Source organism: Pezoporus occidentalis, unplaced genomic scaffold (assembly GCF_034315485.1).
Source record: "Pezoporus occidentalis ecotype Australia unplaced genomic scaffold, CSIRO_AGI_Poc_V1 ctg17, whole genome shotgun sequence".
NCBI lineage: Eukaryota > Metazoa > Chordata > Aves > Psittaciformes > Psittacidae > Pezoporus > Pezoporus occidentalis.
In genome coordinates this window covers 3472226-3490332 of record NW_026913531.1, presented here as the reverse complement: position 1 = coordinate 3490332, position 18107 = coordinate 3472226, and the positions used below count along the sequence as shown (strand labels likewise).

Below are 18107 nucleotides of genomic sequence, written 5' to 3'. Positions count from 1 at the left end.
CACATGAAAAACAACAAGGTGCTTGGTGACAGCCAGCATGGCTTCACTAAGGGGAAGTCCTGCCTGACCAATTTGGTGGCCTTCTATGATGTGGCTATGGAACTGATGGACAGGGGTAGAGCAGTTTCTGTCATCTACCTGGACTTGTGTAAAGTGCTTGACACTGTCCCAGCCAACATCCTTGTCTCTAAATTGGAGACACATCAATTTGATAGGTGGATCACTCAGTGGATAAAGAACTGACTGGATGGCCACACACAAAGAGTTGTGGTCAATGGCTCAATGTCCAGCTGGAGACCAGTAACGAGTGGTGTCCCTCAGAGATCAGTTTTGGGACCAGTCATGTTTAACATCTTTGTTGCTGACATGGACAGTGGGATTGAGTGTGCCCTCAGCAAGTTTGCTGATGACACCAAGCTGTGTGGTTCGGTTGATACGCTGGAGGGAAGGAATGCCATCCAGGGGGACCTTGACACGCTTGTGAGGTGGGCTGATGCCAACCTCATGCCAAGTGCAAGGTCCTACACCTGGGTCACAGCAATCCCAAGCACAGCTACAGGTTGGGCAGAGAAGAGATTCAGAGCAGCCCTGCATAGAAGGACTGGGGGGTGTTGGTCGATGAGAAAATGAACATGAGCTGGCAGTGTGCGCTCACAGCCCAGAAAGCCAACCGTATCCTGGGCTGCATCAAAAGGAGCATGACCAGCATGTCAAAGGAGGTGATCCTGCCCCTCTACTCTGCTCTTGTGAGACCTCACCTAGAGTATTGTGTGCAATTCTGGTGTCCTCAACATAGAAAGGACATGGAACTGTTGGAACAAGTCCAGAGGAGGGCCATGAGGATTATCAGGGGACTAGAGCACCTCCCGTAGGAAGATAGGCTGAGAAAGTTGGGGCTGTTCAGCCTGGAGAAGAGAAGGCTGCGTGGAGACCTCATAGCAGCCTTTCAGTATCTGCCTGGGGCCTATAAGGATACTGGGGAGGGACACTTCATTAGGGACTGTAGTGACATTACAAGGGGTAATGGATTAAAACTTAAACAGGGGAAGTTTAGATTGGATATAAGGAGGAAATTCTTTCCTGTTAGGGTGATGAGGCACTGGAATGGGTTGCCCAGGGAGATTGTGAATGCTCCATCCCTGGCAGTGTTCAAGACCAGGTTGAATGAGGCCTTGGGTGATATGGTTTAGTGTGAGGTGTCCCTGCTCATGGCAGGGAGGTTGGAAGTAGATGATCTTAAGGTTTTTCCAACCCTAACTGTTCTATGATTCTATGATTCTAAACTGCTGAATGAGAGGGTGAATTGAGTCAGTTTGCTGAGGTGAAAGCCATCCAGCTGGTCTTGGACATTGCTGAACAAGAAAAGTGGCCAGTACTTTATCTCTATACTGACTCATGGATGGTGGCAAATGCCCTGTGGGGGTGGTTGCAGCAATGGAAGCAGAGCAACTGACAACACAGAGGTAAACCCATCGGGGCTGCTGCACTGTGGCAAATATCACTGTGTGGGTGCAGAACATGGTGGTGAAGGTACGCCATGTAGATGCCCATGTACCCAAGAGTCGGGCCACTGAGGAACAGCAGAGCAACCAAGTGGATAAAGCTGCTAAGATTGAAGTGACTCAGATGGACTTAGATTGGCAACATAAAGGTGAACTATTTTGGCTCGGTGGGTCCATGACACTTCAGGCCATCAGGGCAGAGATGCAACATATAGATGGGCTCGTGATCGAGGGGGGACTTAACAATGGACACTATTGCCCAGGTTATTCATGAGTGTGAAACATATGCTGCAATTAAGCAAGCTAAACGGTTAAAGCCTCTTTGGTATGGAGGACGATGGTTGAAGTATAAATATGGGGAGGCCTGGCAGATTGACTATATCACACTGCCACCAACCCGCCAAGGCAAGCGCCATGTGCTTACCATGGTGGAAGCAACCACCGGGTGGCTGGAAACATACACTGTGCCCCATGCCACTGCCTGGAACACTATCCTGGGCCTTGAGAAACAGATTTTGTGGCGACACGGCACCCCAGAGAGAATTGAGTCAGACAATGGGACTCATTTTTGCAACAACCTTATAGACATTTGGGCCAAAGAGCATGGCATTGAGTGGGTATATCACATCCCCTACCATGCACCAGCCTCTGGGAAAATTGAACGGTACAATGGGCTGTTAAAAACTACACTGAAAGCAATGGGTGGGGGAACTTTCAAGCATTGGGATACACACTTACCAAAGGCCACCTGGTTGGTCAACACCAGAGGATCTCTCAACAGGGCTGGTCCAGCCCAGTCAGAACTTTTATATACTGTAGAAGGGAATAAAGTTCTTGTAGTGCACATGAAGAATTTGCTGGGGAAGATGTCATGCCCCGTGTATAAAATGGGGACAGTTACCCGGAAGGGATGGATCACTGCTCTGGTCGGGCTGGGTATCGGTCAGTGGGTGGTGAGTGGTTGTATTCTCTCCCCTTGTTATTTCCCTTATCATTGCTATTATTGGTGGTAGCAGCAGTGGTTTGTGTTACACCTTAGTTACTGGACTGTTCTTATTTCAACCCATGGGAGTTACATTCTTTCAATTCTCCTCCCCATCCCTCTGGGAGCGGGGTGGAGGAAGGCGGGGGGGAGCGATCATCTGCGTGGTTCTGGGTGTCCGGCTGAGCTTAAACCACGGCAGTTCTTTCCTCAACTGGACAGGGGAGAGAAAACATGAAAAAGCTTCTTGGGCTGAGATAATGACAGGGAGAGATCACTTACCAGTTACTGTCACAGGCAAAACAGACTCGAGTCGTGGAAGTTAGTTTCATTTATTACCAATCAAGTCTGATTAGCATAACAGGAAATGAAACCAAATCTTAAAAGCTTCTCCGCATCACTCCCTTCCTCATCGGCTCAACTTCTTTCCTGATTTAGCTATCTCCTCCTCCCAAGCAGCACAGAGGAATGGGTGTTGCAGTCAGTTCATCAAATGTTGTGTCTGCTGCTCTTTCTTCCTCAGGGAAGGACTCCTCACACTCTTCCCCTTCTCCAGTGTGGGTTCCCTGCAATAGGAAGCTGTCCTCCATGAACTTCTCCAGTGTGAGTCTTTCCCACAGGCTGCAGTTCTTCCCACACTGCTCCAGCATGGGTCCCTTCCATGGTGCAGCCCTTCAGGCACAGACTGCTCCAGCCTGGGAACCCTGTGAGGTCACCAATCCTGTAGCAAACCTGCTCCAGTGTGGGCTCCTCTCTCCACAGGGCCACAGGCCCTGTCAAGAGCCTGTTCCAGCACAGGCTTCCCGTGGGGTCACATCCTCCTTCAGGCATCCCCCCGCTCTGGTGTGGGGTCCTGCATGGGCTGTAGGGGGTGATCTGCTCCACCATGGACCTCCATGGGCTGCAGGGGCACAGCTGTCTCACCATGGGCTGCACCACAGGCTGCAGGGGAATCTCTGCTTTGGTGCCTGGAGCACCTCCTCCCTTCCTTCTGCACTGACCTGGGTGCCTGCAGAGCTGTTGCTCTCACATAGTCTCATTTTTCTCTCCTGTCTGCAGTTGCAATTGTGCAGCAATTTTTTTCCCCGTCTTAAATACTTTACCCCGGAGGTGCTGCAAACAATCTCTGATGGGCTCAGACTTGGCCAGCAACACGTCTCTCTTGGAGCTGCCTGACGTTGGCTCTGCCGGACATGGCGGAACATCTTCTCACAGAAAACACTCCTGTTGCCCCCCATTACCAAATCCTTGCCATGCAAACCTAATACACATAGATACTGTGGTATAAATAAGAATAGCAAAAATGTATAAACTGGATGTTGTAGAAATTTTACTCTGAAGTTTTTCCAGTGAAGAAGATGATAGTCGTATGCAAATCAATATTCACCTTAAGAAGATATCACTTCTAATTATACTCAGGGGAAATATTGATGTAGAGGATCCCTAATCTAAAAAAACCCAACTAACAAGCTAAACAATAAAAATCATGAAAGTAGGGAGGAAATGTTCAGATTTTCTGTCTGAAACTTCTTGTCATGAGGAAAATAATTTATTTTATCAGCAGTTCCACTATGAAAATTAATACTGTGTTACAGCAGTAGCATTTTGTGTTGCTTAAAGCTCTAAGTTGGTGAGGCAGCAGCTTCAAAGATTTTAAAATCTAGAGAGAGTTGTAGTAAAGGATTAGAAGGAAGGTCATTGACTCCAGAGAGAAAATAGCGAACAGCATCTATTTTCAGAAGCATTGTGCATTAGGATAAAACAGAGAATAGAATGTTACTTTACATTTTTCACTCCATATGCTGGAATCTTTATTTCAGCATACGCTGACATCTTTATTTCGACATACTATCTAAAGAATTTTAGATGTCAAATACAGTAGTATTTGGTGCTCACCCCTGATGGTGGCAGTTCAACTGGAAATAAAACATATCTGTGAAATACCTGATCTTTGGTCAGAGAAGCAAAGAAAGACAGATTTTGCTAGCTCCTAACATAACAGAAAGAAGCAATCTTTGAATAAAATATGTTGATACTGAACTGATAGAAAATGTCACCTGGGGCATCTTGTGGAAATAACATACACATGTACCGAAAAAAGATAAAAAAGAGATTAAAGAAGGAACAAAAATTTTGTGATGATGAGAGCAATAGGTGAGGGTGATGAGAAGAATTTGTGCCCATTAGTGACCTTGGACAAAAAATCTCAGAGGTTGCTTTCTAATATAATATAATATCGTAAACTAAATCAAGTACAGAAATAAGTTCTCAGAATTATCTTCTCAGTGTTGTAGCTAGGAAAACTCTAGGTTCCACAAGTAGAAAAACTTAAAGAAATTCTAGCAGGAGCAAATTCAACTTGTGCTCTTTCTAACTTCCTTTGTAACGTCAACCTGTAATATGGCTTTGCCATTGCTAGTAACATGCAATAAGCTCTGTACAGAGTTTGCCAGTCTTTAGGACAAAGGCTGTCAGGTCCACTCTGCCTGAGCTTTTCTTGACCTGCCTGTGCTTTGTTTTACTTGGTTTAGCTCTAACAACATTTTTCTCTAATTCACCAGGTATCTAAGGTGAATTTGTTTTAGTTCTGTGTGTCTTTATACAGTATCACCTCTAGCATCAAGAAGTAGTGTGGACATAGCAGAAACTTTGGTAAAACAGCAGAAGCTTTGAGAAACAATGTCACCGTATGGGTTTGGCATAGAGGAGTGTAGGCATGGGATGGTAAGAAATAGGGTACAGGCTTGACACAGGATACCATATACTCATAAATAACTCACCAAAGCTCAGTTGAAAAAATGTATACCTGGAGCTGAACAAAATTGATTTTACAGATAACAAAGAAAAAAAGAGAAAGAGCATCTAATACATAACTGTTACCACATATAGTAAATTTGGATGCAACATGCAGCTGTAGATCAATGAAGAACAAGAGAGAAAAAACATGGTGTTAAATATATAAAAATCACACATAGTGAATCCTAGAGTGAGGGGAAAGAAGAAACTGTCAACAACATATGCCTCCTCATAAAAACATCAGAGGTTGACGTATCACCATAGCGCCACTATTTTATTTAACTACATTATTACTATTACTGAGTTTTTTTTCTGTATACAAGTATTCTTATTACATGCTATTATCTCTGTAACAACTATTTATAGATTAATAACAATTACTGAATTAGATTTAAATTATACTAACAACCGACTCTTGTCTTTATATACAATGTTTTTTTTTCTGCCTAACACCTTCAACATAAGATATTAAGAGAAGCTATATTACTTCTGATGCATAAGTTCATCTAGCCCAACTGCCTTTCTCTAACTTTAGCCAAACAGGGGAAGTGGTGAGTTCTCTTAAGGATGCTCTGTTCAGTATTAAAAGTAACTACAAGATTTGCTTATTGGGAAGGATCCTGACCTTAATGGAATCACTTTCAAAGCTTTCTGAGTTTACTCTTGACTTAAGAGTGCAAACAGTAGGCCAAAACTCTCAAACTTGGCTGCCTGAAACTAGGTAATAACAGTGATAAGGTACTGTGACCAGTATGCACAAGACAAAGCAACCCATCTCTTGACATGTTCTTCAGGCACATGTAGTAACTCTCTCATGCACTTCTCTGATAATTCATCCTTTTGTTTCTACTGCCCCCATCTCCCTAATTCTTCTGTATAGTTCTTTCTATTTCCTATGCATATATAGCCCAAAAAATTCTCTGTCCACCACTGATCATCTACCAACCCTGTACCATTTCAAACATTTCTAAACACAAAGTCAATTAAAAAACTCATCCTCTATTTCTGTTAGGTTTGAAAGATGCTATTGCAATTTCATGTTTTATTCTACTGGCAGAACTCCAACCTACAGGATTATCGCTCAGTCCTGCCTCACTTTCAGGCTCCGACTGTAGAACAGAATCTGTTTACCCCTCTATCATCTCCCTTTTCTCAAATCTGTAGGCTTTCTGGCTTTGCTTTGCTTCCCCTATGATCCTACGTCATAATTAATTTCTGCATCTGGATATAGTCTTTCCAGAAACTGTCAGGACTACCTCTTCCATTATTCTAGCTGCTGCTTCTTCAGTTCTTTTCTCTCCATCTTCAGGTGCTCCTTCTTCAGATAACATCTTTAGAATTGCTGATGCTCTTCAGGTGATCATAAAACCTTTTGTCAGGCTGCATTTCATAGATGCTTTTTCACTCTGACAGCTTATCCTATGCTCAGACAAACTCTCCTTGTAAACAAGCTGTGTCTTGCTATGACAATGTAGAAAAACTATCTTGATATAAAAATATGTGTTAGGAAAACATTAGTTCATTTGCTTGACTAAAGATCCAGTCTGTTTTTCCCTCAAGCTGGTAAAAACAGGGGCAGGGTTATATTCAGGCAAAGCAGTGCTCTCCCTTTATAAAGTGTGACCGCTGGTGCCTTGTTCTAAAAATCCCATGGGGAGATTAGCATCAAGATTTTGTTAAGGTGACATTTCTGTCCTTTTCCAGTAATACTTTCCTTCTTTTCCTCAACCCAACACCAAACATAAATTTCACAGCCCAACCCACATTGTTTACTGGCCCAGGTATTTGCTTCTGTTATCAAAAATAGCATTCACTGTAAAAGGTTTACACAGCTTTTTGAAGTTCTACTTTTCCTCTGAAATATGCACATGCTTTCTTCATCCTTTCTCTCCTCATCAAGATGGTTTTCATCCTTTCCTGGGGTATCCTCCACAGAAATCTCAAAATTGCCAGCTCTATATATGAGATGGTGGGAAGTCCTTTCCCTTTAAATGTGTACATACATACCTGTGTCTACAGATGCGCACACATAGAAGTTTTCATGTTTTTTGTTTCTATAGCAATAATCAAGAGGCATTATTGTGAAGTGACCACTGCATTTTTCTGTTTAGGGAAAGTGAATCTTTGAGATGCTGCAGTAATGAAAAGAGCACCTTTGAACAGGAGCGACGGTATACTGTCCTTGGAATAACAATATAAAAATAAAATAAAAGATCTTCTCAAATGCACTACCTTTCAAATGACCCTGGCTGGCCTTCTTATCTGAATAAATAACCCTAAATTACTGTGGATTACAGATTCACAACTAAAAGACTAGTTGTTCAAGAGACACCTTAAAATTCAAAAAAAAAGTAAACCTTCCACCTCTTTGGAAAGCCCAGAGGCTTTATGAGTTGCTCAAAGAAGACAACAAAAAGGAATGCCAACAGGTCATGTGAGCAAGCAGGATTATCTTCTGTGATGTGCTCTTTAAACTGTGACTATGTTTAACTCCTCACAAGCAGGTGTGATGTTTGACGCTTCTTTTCACACAAAGCCTGGCCCTGGGTCACCCATAAACATGCTACTAATAAATTTCAGCAGGTTCTACAGAAAAGCATTGTAAAGGGAAAAACGAGGGCTGAATTATGCAGCTGGTAAAGCTGACACATTTTGGAATGGAAATGGCAGTATTTGCAAATGGCTTTTTTTTTTCTGCCTCTCCCTGCTCTGCAAACTGACATCCCAATAAGGATTTAAAAGCTTAAGCCAAAGAAAAAGTGTTGACCTTCAAGTTAATGCTATTAAAAATGTAATTTCATTCAAATTAATGGAATTGAAAAGAATCTCTGCATAAAGTGCAACACTATCTTAATTAACAGTTCATTAAGGTGCAGAAGCAGAAGGTCAGAAGCATTAATGGATTTGTAGGAAAAGATTGACCAGAAGTCACAAATCCTTAAAATACTAAATGGTTTTAAAACTCTGATTTTACACAAAAGTCAGACACTTTATGTGCCAATCTACTTCAGCAAACAACTGAAATCCAGCCCCTTCAAACCATGTCAAAAAACCTAAATACAAACCATGATCTAGTCTATCCTTTTTGATCTGCAATGCTAACCATTACCCCTCCTTTTTTTTTCACCATTTTATCAGGTTTCAATGGTGCAGCCAGCACCATTGAAATATTATACCAAGGGTGTAATATTATCATTAAAAGAATTTGGGCTAAGCATATTCTGCCAAAAAAAAATTCTTACCTGGTCAAACTGAGGTTTTGAGAAAATATGTAATTTATTGTTTTGGGGGGTTGGGTTTTTGTTGTTTTTTTGGGGGGGGCTTTTTTTCTTTCAAGAAAACAAGGGAAATTGGAATAGCAGGAAGGCAAACATATTCTCTTACGCTTTTGTGCAAAATAATATTTACTTGGGGGAAAAAAGTAAAAAGGTCTGCTTATGTAGGTTTTGTAATTTTTCCCCCTGAAAACTGCTTTTTTTTGTTTTCTTTCCTTTTTCTTTTTTTTTTTTGACAGATTTTACTTTTTAATCCTATCTTAATTAAAATTCTTATAGTTTAAACCCAGATTTCAATCTTCTCAATTCAATTTCAATCTCCTCTATTGTATTTCCTCCTATTTCTCTTTCATTCTGCTATTGCCATATTAAATTAGTTTTGAGCCAAACAGCTGTACCTTAGTAAAAATCTGCCTTCCTGAAGGGAATGATGATTTGATTAGACTACAAGAAAAGCCAGAGTAGCTACTTCCTCTTCTGATTGTCTGTTCCAATGATTGATTACTAAGTGTGTAAATTTATGCTTATTTTTGAATTTGGACCTGTCTGGCTTTGGTTTCTAGCCATTCATACTTATTGTATTGTTGTCCATTGTAGTATTTTCAGTCCACAAGAATATTTAGGTGCTTAAACCTATCACTATATCTTTATGATAAAGTAGATTCCATTCTTTTAGATGGCCACTCAGGGGATTTTTGTCTAGTCTTCAAAGCTTCCTAACATATTAAAAAATTAAGGATGTCACTCATGTTGCCATGGCTGGTGTTGCTGAGCTGCATCTGAAGCTTACTAGCTTATGGAACTTACTCCATGTATTAGAACTGTGGAATTGTTATAGTTACAAACATCCTTTTCCACACATTTTAGTCATCTTTGTATCACCACAAGGCTGAAAACAGTTGAGATCTAGAACTTGTCATTGCTACGTATGTCAGATATTTCCTCGCCTGTCTCAGGCTTTCAGAATTGTGAGCAGCATTTACTACCTAGATTTCTGAATAAAAGCCCTAACGAGAGAGGGTTTTGTTATATAAAACAATTGTTTTCTGTCCATTTTCAGCTTTGAAGACAAGCAAATAGTATAATTTCCTGTTATGCATTTTTAATAGCTCAATTCAGAATACTCCAAAATCTGTTATGCTGCAACTTGTGCAAAATCTCCTTTAAAACAAGCATACCAGAGCTGTACACAGTGTTTCATTAAATTTGTATGTAAGTCAAGTCATTTCAATGCACTCATTTATTAAAGATCTAAAGATTGTATTAGCCTGGTTTTGTCACAAAAATACAATGAGCACCTATGTTGAATTATTTGTCCATGAAGACATGTAAAATCTATACAGATTTATTGGTGCAGATTATGTTTTTTTCTGTGTACAAGCTGCATCAGCATTTGTCTGTATTTACTTTGGGTTTTTTTCTGGTAGCTCCCAGTCTACAAAGCGAAGGAGGACCTTGGTATCCATGGAAAGGGAGAACCTCTCTGCACAATCATATTCTCTATAAAGTCAAAAGATAGAAGAAACTGTCCTCGGAAATCACTTCTCTGCTTCCCATTATTCCTTTTTTGGAAGGATTCATCCTGACCCATAGCTTTGGTTTGAATTTTGTGAGTCAATTCTAGGCTTTCAGTGTTTTCAGCAACATTGAACCAAGAACATAAACTAGAAAAGTGTTTAGTCCCATGCTTTGTCTTTTCTAAGACAAAAGGGAAGCTAACAGCAGGATCAGGACTCCAAATTGCCAGCAATTTGGTTTCTATTCTGCTCTGGCAGCAGCTGCAAATATGTGCTTTTTCATGTTGAGGGTTTGTGACCAAGCTACAATTGAATCCTAGATTGTTAGCAAAAATATCTATTTGTAAATGCACACATTCAGTACTGTCAATTTGCCAATAGGTGTTTTAGATTTCTGCTTGGAATTTCATGTGTATTACAGGAATAGTACATTCATAGGAAATAAAAGCACTATTGGTACATAGAGCTGTAACGATTCTACTGAAAAAAAAGAAGTGTTTGAGAGCCATGGCTGAGAAAGGTGTTGAAGAGCAGAATCACTAAAAGTTACTGAAAAAGCTTCAAGCTCTGTGAATACCTATGGTGGTACTTTTTCCTTAGAATTGAGAATGTGGAGCAGCATCTTTAGACCTCAAAGACCTGCAATGCAAACCCATTTCACTATTCAGCTCTGCAGAAAATAAGGGTGTATTTTACTCTGCAAACAATCTGTGATGAGTATACTCCTCATTTAATACCTCTTGTCAGCATCCAAAATGACAGTCAGTCAAAGGGATCTATAGGGCAGAGGGGAAGTGAGTGCAGGAGACAGAATATCCAACTAATTTATTATTCCAAGTATGTCAGACAGTCTCAAAATATTTAGCATTAAATCTGGTTTTGATAGCATGTTATTTTTTAAAGGAAATTTTCCAGGGAATTAAAATGCCTATTTGCTTCCTGCTAAGAGAAGATACTGATTTACTTAGGCTTTCCTTAATTTAAATATAATCTCCCTTTTTCTCCTTCATCTGTTCCATGTGGGATTTATTAGACTTCAGGAGTGAATGGTATTACCTAAACAACTGATGCATTCGACAGAATAGGCTCCTGGTGCCTCATGTCCCAGGCTTAAAGAAGCTATTAAACCTTCATGTACACTAGACAACCAGTAAATTAAGCTTTGACCAAAATCAAGTTCTCTGAAACTGTGGTACAAATATTAAACACTAATTATTTAGATATTTGTAGTTAATTCTGTTAAGTCAAGCTTCATTGCGACTACAAATCACATAGCTAATATATTTAATAAATAGGCTTTTTTTTTTTTTTGTATTACTTAATATCCTCTAGAGTATTTAACTGCATATGGAATTAGACGTAGGACAGCAATGGCCTAGTTGTGCCTTAAGACATCCTTTCAAAAAACACCAGTACCCATAACAGGGGACAAATTTTCAAACAGAGCTGTGATCTGATGTGATAAATTGTAGCAACAAATAACAGCAAAAAAAAAGGGCACTGGACAGCAGAAGGCAACAAGCTAAGAGGAAAAAGAGGAAAAAAACCATCAGAGTCACACAGAAGATTTTACAGAATAATCAGCACAGTATTTAATGAAAGCACTCTGAAAAAGGCTCAGTGGAGAGAAAAAAAAACAAACATATTTAAGGGGCACCTCATCTGTTTTAGACTTGGGTAAAATGAATGATATACATTAAGTGCTTATTTTTCTCCACTGATTACAAAAGGGAGCGACACCTACATTGTACACATATGCATTTTGTTAGATGAATTCCACTCTTTCTGTCTTTTACAAGGAAAGGAAAAACAACAACCTCCCCACCCCTCTTGTTTCATTGATGAACATGTATGAGGCACTATATTGTTAAAGAACTAGTCTTTTAGCAGAAGCAAACATGACATTAGCTTGCCATGTAAATCAAGCTTAGGTAAAAAGGGTGGCTTACTGCACTTACATTAGTATATTGAAGAGCAAACATGAGCACGTACCACACTGTAAAGCAAACACCTTGCTTTAAGTGAATTACAGAAAACCAGTGTTACATGTGAAGACATATTTGAAAGTGGGCGGTGGGCTTCTCTGGCCATGTTTTTTTTTTTTCTTCTATAAAGAATTACACAAGACTTTTTGGTCCCATAGCCATCTGGTACAGGCGGAAAGAACATCCTTTTCCTTTATTAGCATGGCATCCCGGGTCATTGTCAGTATTACCCAGCCTCCTGAGTGCTTCTCTGCTGAAAATAGCAAATTATTATAGTCCTCTTTTCAGTCTTCTGCTTTACTGTTTAACTGCTGATGCAGATCAAATTTCTGTATATTCTGTGTTCTGGACCATATTGTTCAAAAACCTATTCAGCCTGCTCTGGGTTTTGCAGTCCAGCTCAGAAGGCAAGTGTTCTGAGTTTCCTAGGTATTCCTGGTCTGGCTATGGTTTCACATTTGGGAGAACTTAGTGGCTCTTGTTACATACTGGAGAGTAGCTTGGAGCCATTTGCACTTGCTCGCAAGGCTGTATCACCAGAACAGAATTCACAGCTATATTATTTTCAAAATCCAAGTGTAGTCCTTGCATGGGTTCAAACCATGAGAGAAGAATCATGGAAAGAGATGTCATTCTAGGTCATTTGCTTAAAAGCACTTCTGGATTTTGAAAGTTCTTAAAGCTCAGATTTCTGAAGAGTATTCTGGGGAAGTAGCAGTACATGGTTGCTCTATCCTTACAGTTTGTAGGACTCTGAGAGTCCTAGATGCCTAGACCCCAGGCAATCCAGGGTAGCTCAGAGGGTTTCACAAGCTGAAAGTCTCCCATTCTCCCACTGATGACCTCTACTGGGATGGTACAAAGGCAGATTAGGACTGTATGTGTTGACCCTCTGCTGTGTAAAAGGAATATCTCCATGTTGTGCTTAAAAGGAATATCTCAGGGAGATGTTCTGGGTCCTGCGTTATTCATATAAGAGGCATGGCAAGAGAGTACCAGAATTTGGCTTGCTATTTTTAAACTGGCTATAAATAAAAGCTAAATTCTGTCATTTTGATTGTAAACTGGTAACTATGGACCTGTACTACAAAAACGCAGCCAGACTTTAAAAAAGCTATGTTTCTATCAATTTCAAGTCATGCTGCCAAGTCACAGTATTTCATGAAGTGTTCTGAGTTAATTAAATGTGATGGGAAAGAAAGATTTTTTTCTCTGATAATGTCGTTCTCTCTTTCAGCCAACCGAACTCTGAATGTTTGACCATGTTATTCAACCTCCTACAACCTGTCACTCAGCTTGAAAGAAATGCCTTTTTTTCCCCAACAATCATTCAAGATTTCTGGACATATGGTGTCTCCTTCTGTAATTTAATTTGATCTCGATAAAAGTCAAAACATTAAAGCTTTCTTTTTTTTCCTCCCCATTAAAATATAGCCCCAAAGAAATGTATTTTTTGTTGGAATGATACAGCAGTATCATCAGGTTATCGAAGTCTTAAATACTTGAGACAAAATGGTGTCAGGTAGAGCTTGTTAGAAGATTTTCAGCTTACTCTTCTGTTTAAAAAAAGCTTGAGTGTTTTGTTTTTTTTTCCCTTTACTAGAGTACGTTTCATTTCAGTGGCTTTGCAAATGTGTTCCTTTTAGGACTGGATTTTTTTCCCCTCATAAATGAGGCTAGAACATAATGTTGTCTTTAGCTTGAGAACAAAGTCTGCAGTTGATATCTTCTTCCTGATGCAAGGGATTGTGATTTGACCTAGATTATACAAATATACTGGATTTCATTTCCAACTACAAATATTCTTCATGAACCAGCTGTGAAAGTCCTTATGTAGATGATTTCAAAATTACTAACTTTTAAAACAAAAGCATACATTGCTGGCATGTCTTGGCGATACTATAAACACAAATACTGTGGGTTCACAATGTCATACTAGTTCTCATTTATGCCTTTACTTTTCTTGTTGCAGCATCAACTTAAAGCATCAGGTAGCACTAGTGTGACAGAAGAATTCATGGCTTTTGAAGGATTTGTTAGTTTAAATTACACCCCAATGTGGGATTTGTCTGGATGATTGATTTCACATTTCAACTTGCAGTATAAGAAAAAAGAACACCCAAAGACAATGTTCTGACTGTCCTCAATTAATCTTAAAATCCTTCAATGGGGTTGACCTAAATTACAAAGTCACTTGCTTGCTATGTGGTTGTGATATCCCATGGCTATAACAATGCAATTGTTAATCTCCAAAGTGAAGTTTATGTACAGAAAGCCATGATTTTAGAACTTGCTTCCATGATAGATCAGAATGACCTCAAACTTCACCATTACTGTTAAATGTTAAATACATTTTTTATCCTGACTTTATAGTAATAATATCTTAAAAAACATTCTATAAATCACTTGCTGAAAATAAAGGATGTAGGAAAAGCTGCAGAGATTTTCCTGTATGTGTTTAATATGCAAAGTATGATATGATAATATGATATGATAAGATTTGGAATTTTAATGGCTGATAGTGGATTATGTAATTATACTAAATGAAGTGAATATTTTGATGGAAAAGTAGGACAGAGTCGCTGAGGAATGCTGTAGTGTCCCTCAGTTCTATGGGGGAGCTAAGGAGAAGACCTGGAGAATCCACACATTGCTTTAATCATTCTACCTGGCATCTGTTCTTAGTGTTAAGTTGTTTCATAGAAAATATGAGTTGTTTCATAGGAAACATGTATTTATGTAGACAGAGTTCCTTGTAAAAGCATACTGCCTGCACGTTCTGAACCATCTGTGTTTCGGGCTTAGTACCTATTGCAGAGAAAAAGAAAAAGAATTGTAGGCTATCATAATCACATAGCAAGGAAGTGACTTTGTAAGTTAGGTCAACCCCATTGAAGGATTTGAAAATTAACTGAGGACAGTCAGAAAAATAAACAAATAAACATGACATTTTATTGTTTTTTTTGATAAAAGATGTACATGGACTTTGTAGTGTGCTACCATCAAACAGTATAAATTGTTACAAGATGGTCTGGTTTGTTTTACAAAGATATCGTTCCAAATAGGTGTCTGTGTCTTCAACAGGTTCCATTTGTCATACTGCATTTGCATGTTCATTAAAAGTGCTTTGTACTGCTATTCTGAAACTTTTCCATGTTAGCACTGGTCAGTATGAAAGAGTTGCTTAGCATCACAAAAAGTCTTGGCTTAACGGTGCTGGAAAACAGCTCTCTGTCTTCCTGAAGCCAAAGGACAGACCCTACAAAAGCCAATTCTTTCCCTGAAATGAGGCCAGGAATATTACAAAAAAGTTTTTTTCAGGGTGAAATATTATAAGAGGTGTCTTGATCTGGTATCTTAAAAATTCAGCCTTGGGAAGATAGATGGGAAATCTCAGGTGGAGGGCTGAATGAGGCCAGCAGGCAGGGGCTTTGCAGCACTGTGTGAAAGCCAGCTGTGGCTGCTGTGGTGCCAGAACAGCAGCATATGCAGCTTGCCAAAGAGGAAGACATTGCTTCTTAGAGAAGACTTCTCCAGCTTGGCACCTGTGGTGTGTGCTGTCTGTTCAGAAGGAAAAAAAGGAACATTGTTTTATGATGGCTTGGATTTTTTGTGTGACTCATTCTTTCAGATCCATCGGGGGAATTCCTTGTGTAAGGGTCAGGGAGCCAGCTGATGCTCTGTTAGTCAGATGGAGAATAGCTCCTGAGAAGGACTGTCGATGAAACTTGGCTGCATCTCAAAACCTGTGGGAAAAGCAGATTCAGCCAGCAGGAAAAGAAAGGATTGAGAATTGTGGAGGATTTAAGGGAGCAGTGGCTCAATTGTCATGTAATGCTGAATTGGTAGAATAAAACTTGATTTTCATCATATTTTACAATGAACTGATTGTATGGAATCTATCAGTGCAACAATAAGTAATGCCTTCACTATGATTATAGCATGTCTTGTATAAGTGACTAAAAGAGAAGCTAAAATTGCTGTGGCATAGGGATTTATATTACAATAGACATTTTTGCATAATGCTATGGTGATGCTTCAGTTTTCCCTGACATCCACATCTTTAGAGCATCCTGTCAAAGGGCTCTGAATTAATACTGCCAGTAGAGGAGGATAGCATTGACAAGATGGGAGTAAAAGAGACACAAAAATAGACAAGCCCTTAGATCCTGAAAGGAGGTAAAAGGAAAATGGTGAAACAGCTTAGTGCCATTAAAATGTAGGATTTCGTATGTACAAGAGATATGTAGAAAGGACAAAGATGAGATGTGAAGTTTACATTTTCAGTGTCAGAGTACTCACAGACACGCCTCCTCTCAGGAATGCATTTGCTTTGCTTGTTACTGTTTGTTTTCAAACCAGCAAGGCATTTAAACATTCAAAATTCATGAGTTTAAAGACAAACCTTATCTGAAGAGTTTCCAGTAGAGATTTCTGCTCTGCTCCATCTAGATGGAAGGGCAGCCTGGGATACCAAAATTTGGGAATGTTTATCACATTGCCTGAACTATAGGTAAATTCCCCACTATTGAGTAATTAGTGCTATAGCACAAATTTAGATGCAATTAAGGAGATGGGAAATGTGTCAGGATTATTAGTGAAGCATCTTCCATTACAGGCATGCTTGCAGCTAGTGAGGATGGCTGCCAAGCTAAAAATATCAATGATGTCTGAATGAAAATAAGTTTGATTACACTCTTTATTCACCCTTTCCATGCAAAAAGAATGTGACAGTTCTGGGTGAACACTCTAATGTCTGAGCCCTGGTTTGAGAAAAGACAGGAAAAGAGAGAAGGGAGAGGAAGGACACGGTAGGGCAGAGCAGAGCAGGGCAAGAAAAGGCAAAGAAAGAGGAAAGGAAAGGCTTGTTCTTATAGTACAGTGATAAGAGCAATCTTGTGGGATGGTGAATCATTATATTTGTCTCCATATTCATTATAAGAAGATTTTAACATTCCCTTCTTTGATTGGTAGTTACATCCAGCAGAAAAGTGCTGTATGTGTTTAAGGAAGTGTTTCAGGTGCCTACGTCTAGGTGTCTTGACCCATATCAGATATTTGAGAGAGACCCCCCGATATCTGTAGAGGTGTATAATAGATACAAAGTAGGAATCGGGGGGGGGGGCACCATTTTCTAATATGGAAACTGGTACTGGAATAGATCCTGTGGTGTCCTGTCTTTGGAAAGCATGTACCAACCTGCAGCTGCAGTGTTGCTTGCAAAAAGTACCTTTAAAGATGGAGACTTTGCAGTTTTAAAATTATTAAACATTTATTGATCTAGAAAGTAAGAATCAGAGAATCTTCCAGACTGGTGATTAGGGGACCCACCTGAGAGGCAAGATTGCTGGGTTTCAGGCATTGATGGGTGCAGATTTATGAGTAAAGGGGCAGTAAAAGGAGGGGCAAGGCAAGCAACACAGTGTCTGCTATCCTCAGGAAAGAGGAAATATGAGCTCCTGGTGTGCTGGAGGATGGTCATAGATGTGGTGTAACAGCTGCTGTCCCCTTTCCAAATCAGGAATAGCCAAAAAATTGAACTTGCATTTACTGACAGCTAAAAACCCTGCCAAACTACAACAAACTGCAGCAAACTGCAACTTAGTTTTCACAAAAATACAGCACTTCATCTACTAATGAATCCTTTTAAATTTCTGTCTTTGGAGGTTAAAAACAAGAAAGCAAAGAAAGAAAAGAGTAAAAGGCATGCAGCTATGGAAAACAGAAAATACTGAGGTATATGAAACCTACTAGAGATGTTGGTTTTTTTTTAAGGATAAAAGTGTATCTTATTATTTCTTTTTTTAACCCCCTTTTGTCTGGTCTTGGAAGTGAGGTAATCATATATAGCTTTTTGGTCAGCCATAGAACTAAGCAACAGAACACAGACCTTGTTTTCAGCTTCTGCAGATGAACAGACATTTCTCAGATCTCTTTCTTTGACTTTGTACTGGAATGAGAAGTACATGGGTACAACAAATCCAAGCTACAGTCATATAGCTAGCAGCGGTCACTTGAGCATAGCTCATCAACTACTTCAAAGCCTCATA

At 39.7% G+C, this 18107-nt stretch overlaps 2 protein-coding genes across 2 annotated transcripts in view; one reads left to right on the top strand and one right to left on the bottom strand.

The window, feature by feature from the left end:
* Positions 1 to 18107, bottom strand: part of TRHDE (thyrotropin releasing hormone degrading enzyme) — a 702876-nt gene that overhangs the window by 60189 nt on the left and 624580 nt on the right. The gene's annotated exons all lie outside the window — the stretch shown is intronic.
* On the top strand, positions 1304 to 14134 carry LOC134161082 (insertion element IS476 uncharacterized 39.2 kDa protein-like). Its single transcript, XM_062613624.1, has 3 exons — positions 1304 to 1463; positions 1652 to 2338; positions 14030 to 14134. Exons 2-3 carry the CDS (start codon positions 1748 to 1750, stop codon positions 14132 to 14134), a joined length of 696 nt encoding a protein of 231 aa, XP_062469608.1. The 5' UTR covers positions 1304 to 1463; positions 1652 to 1747.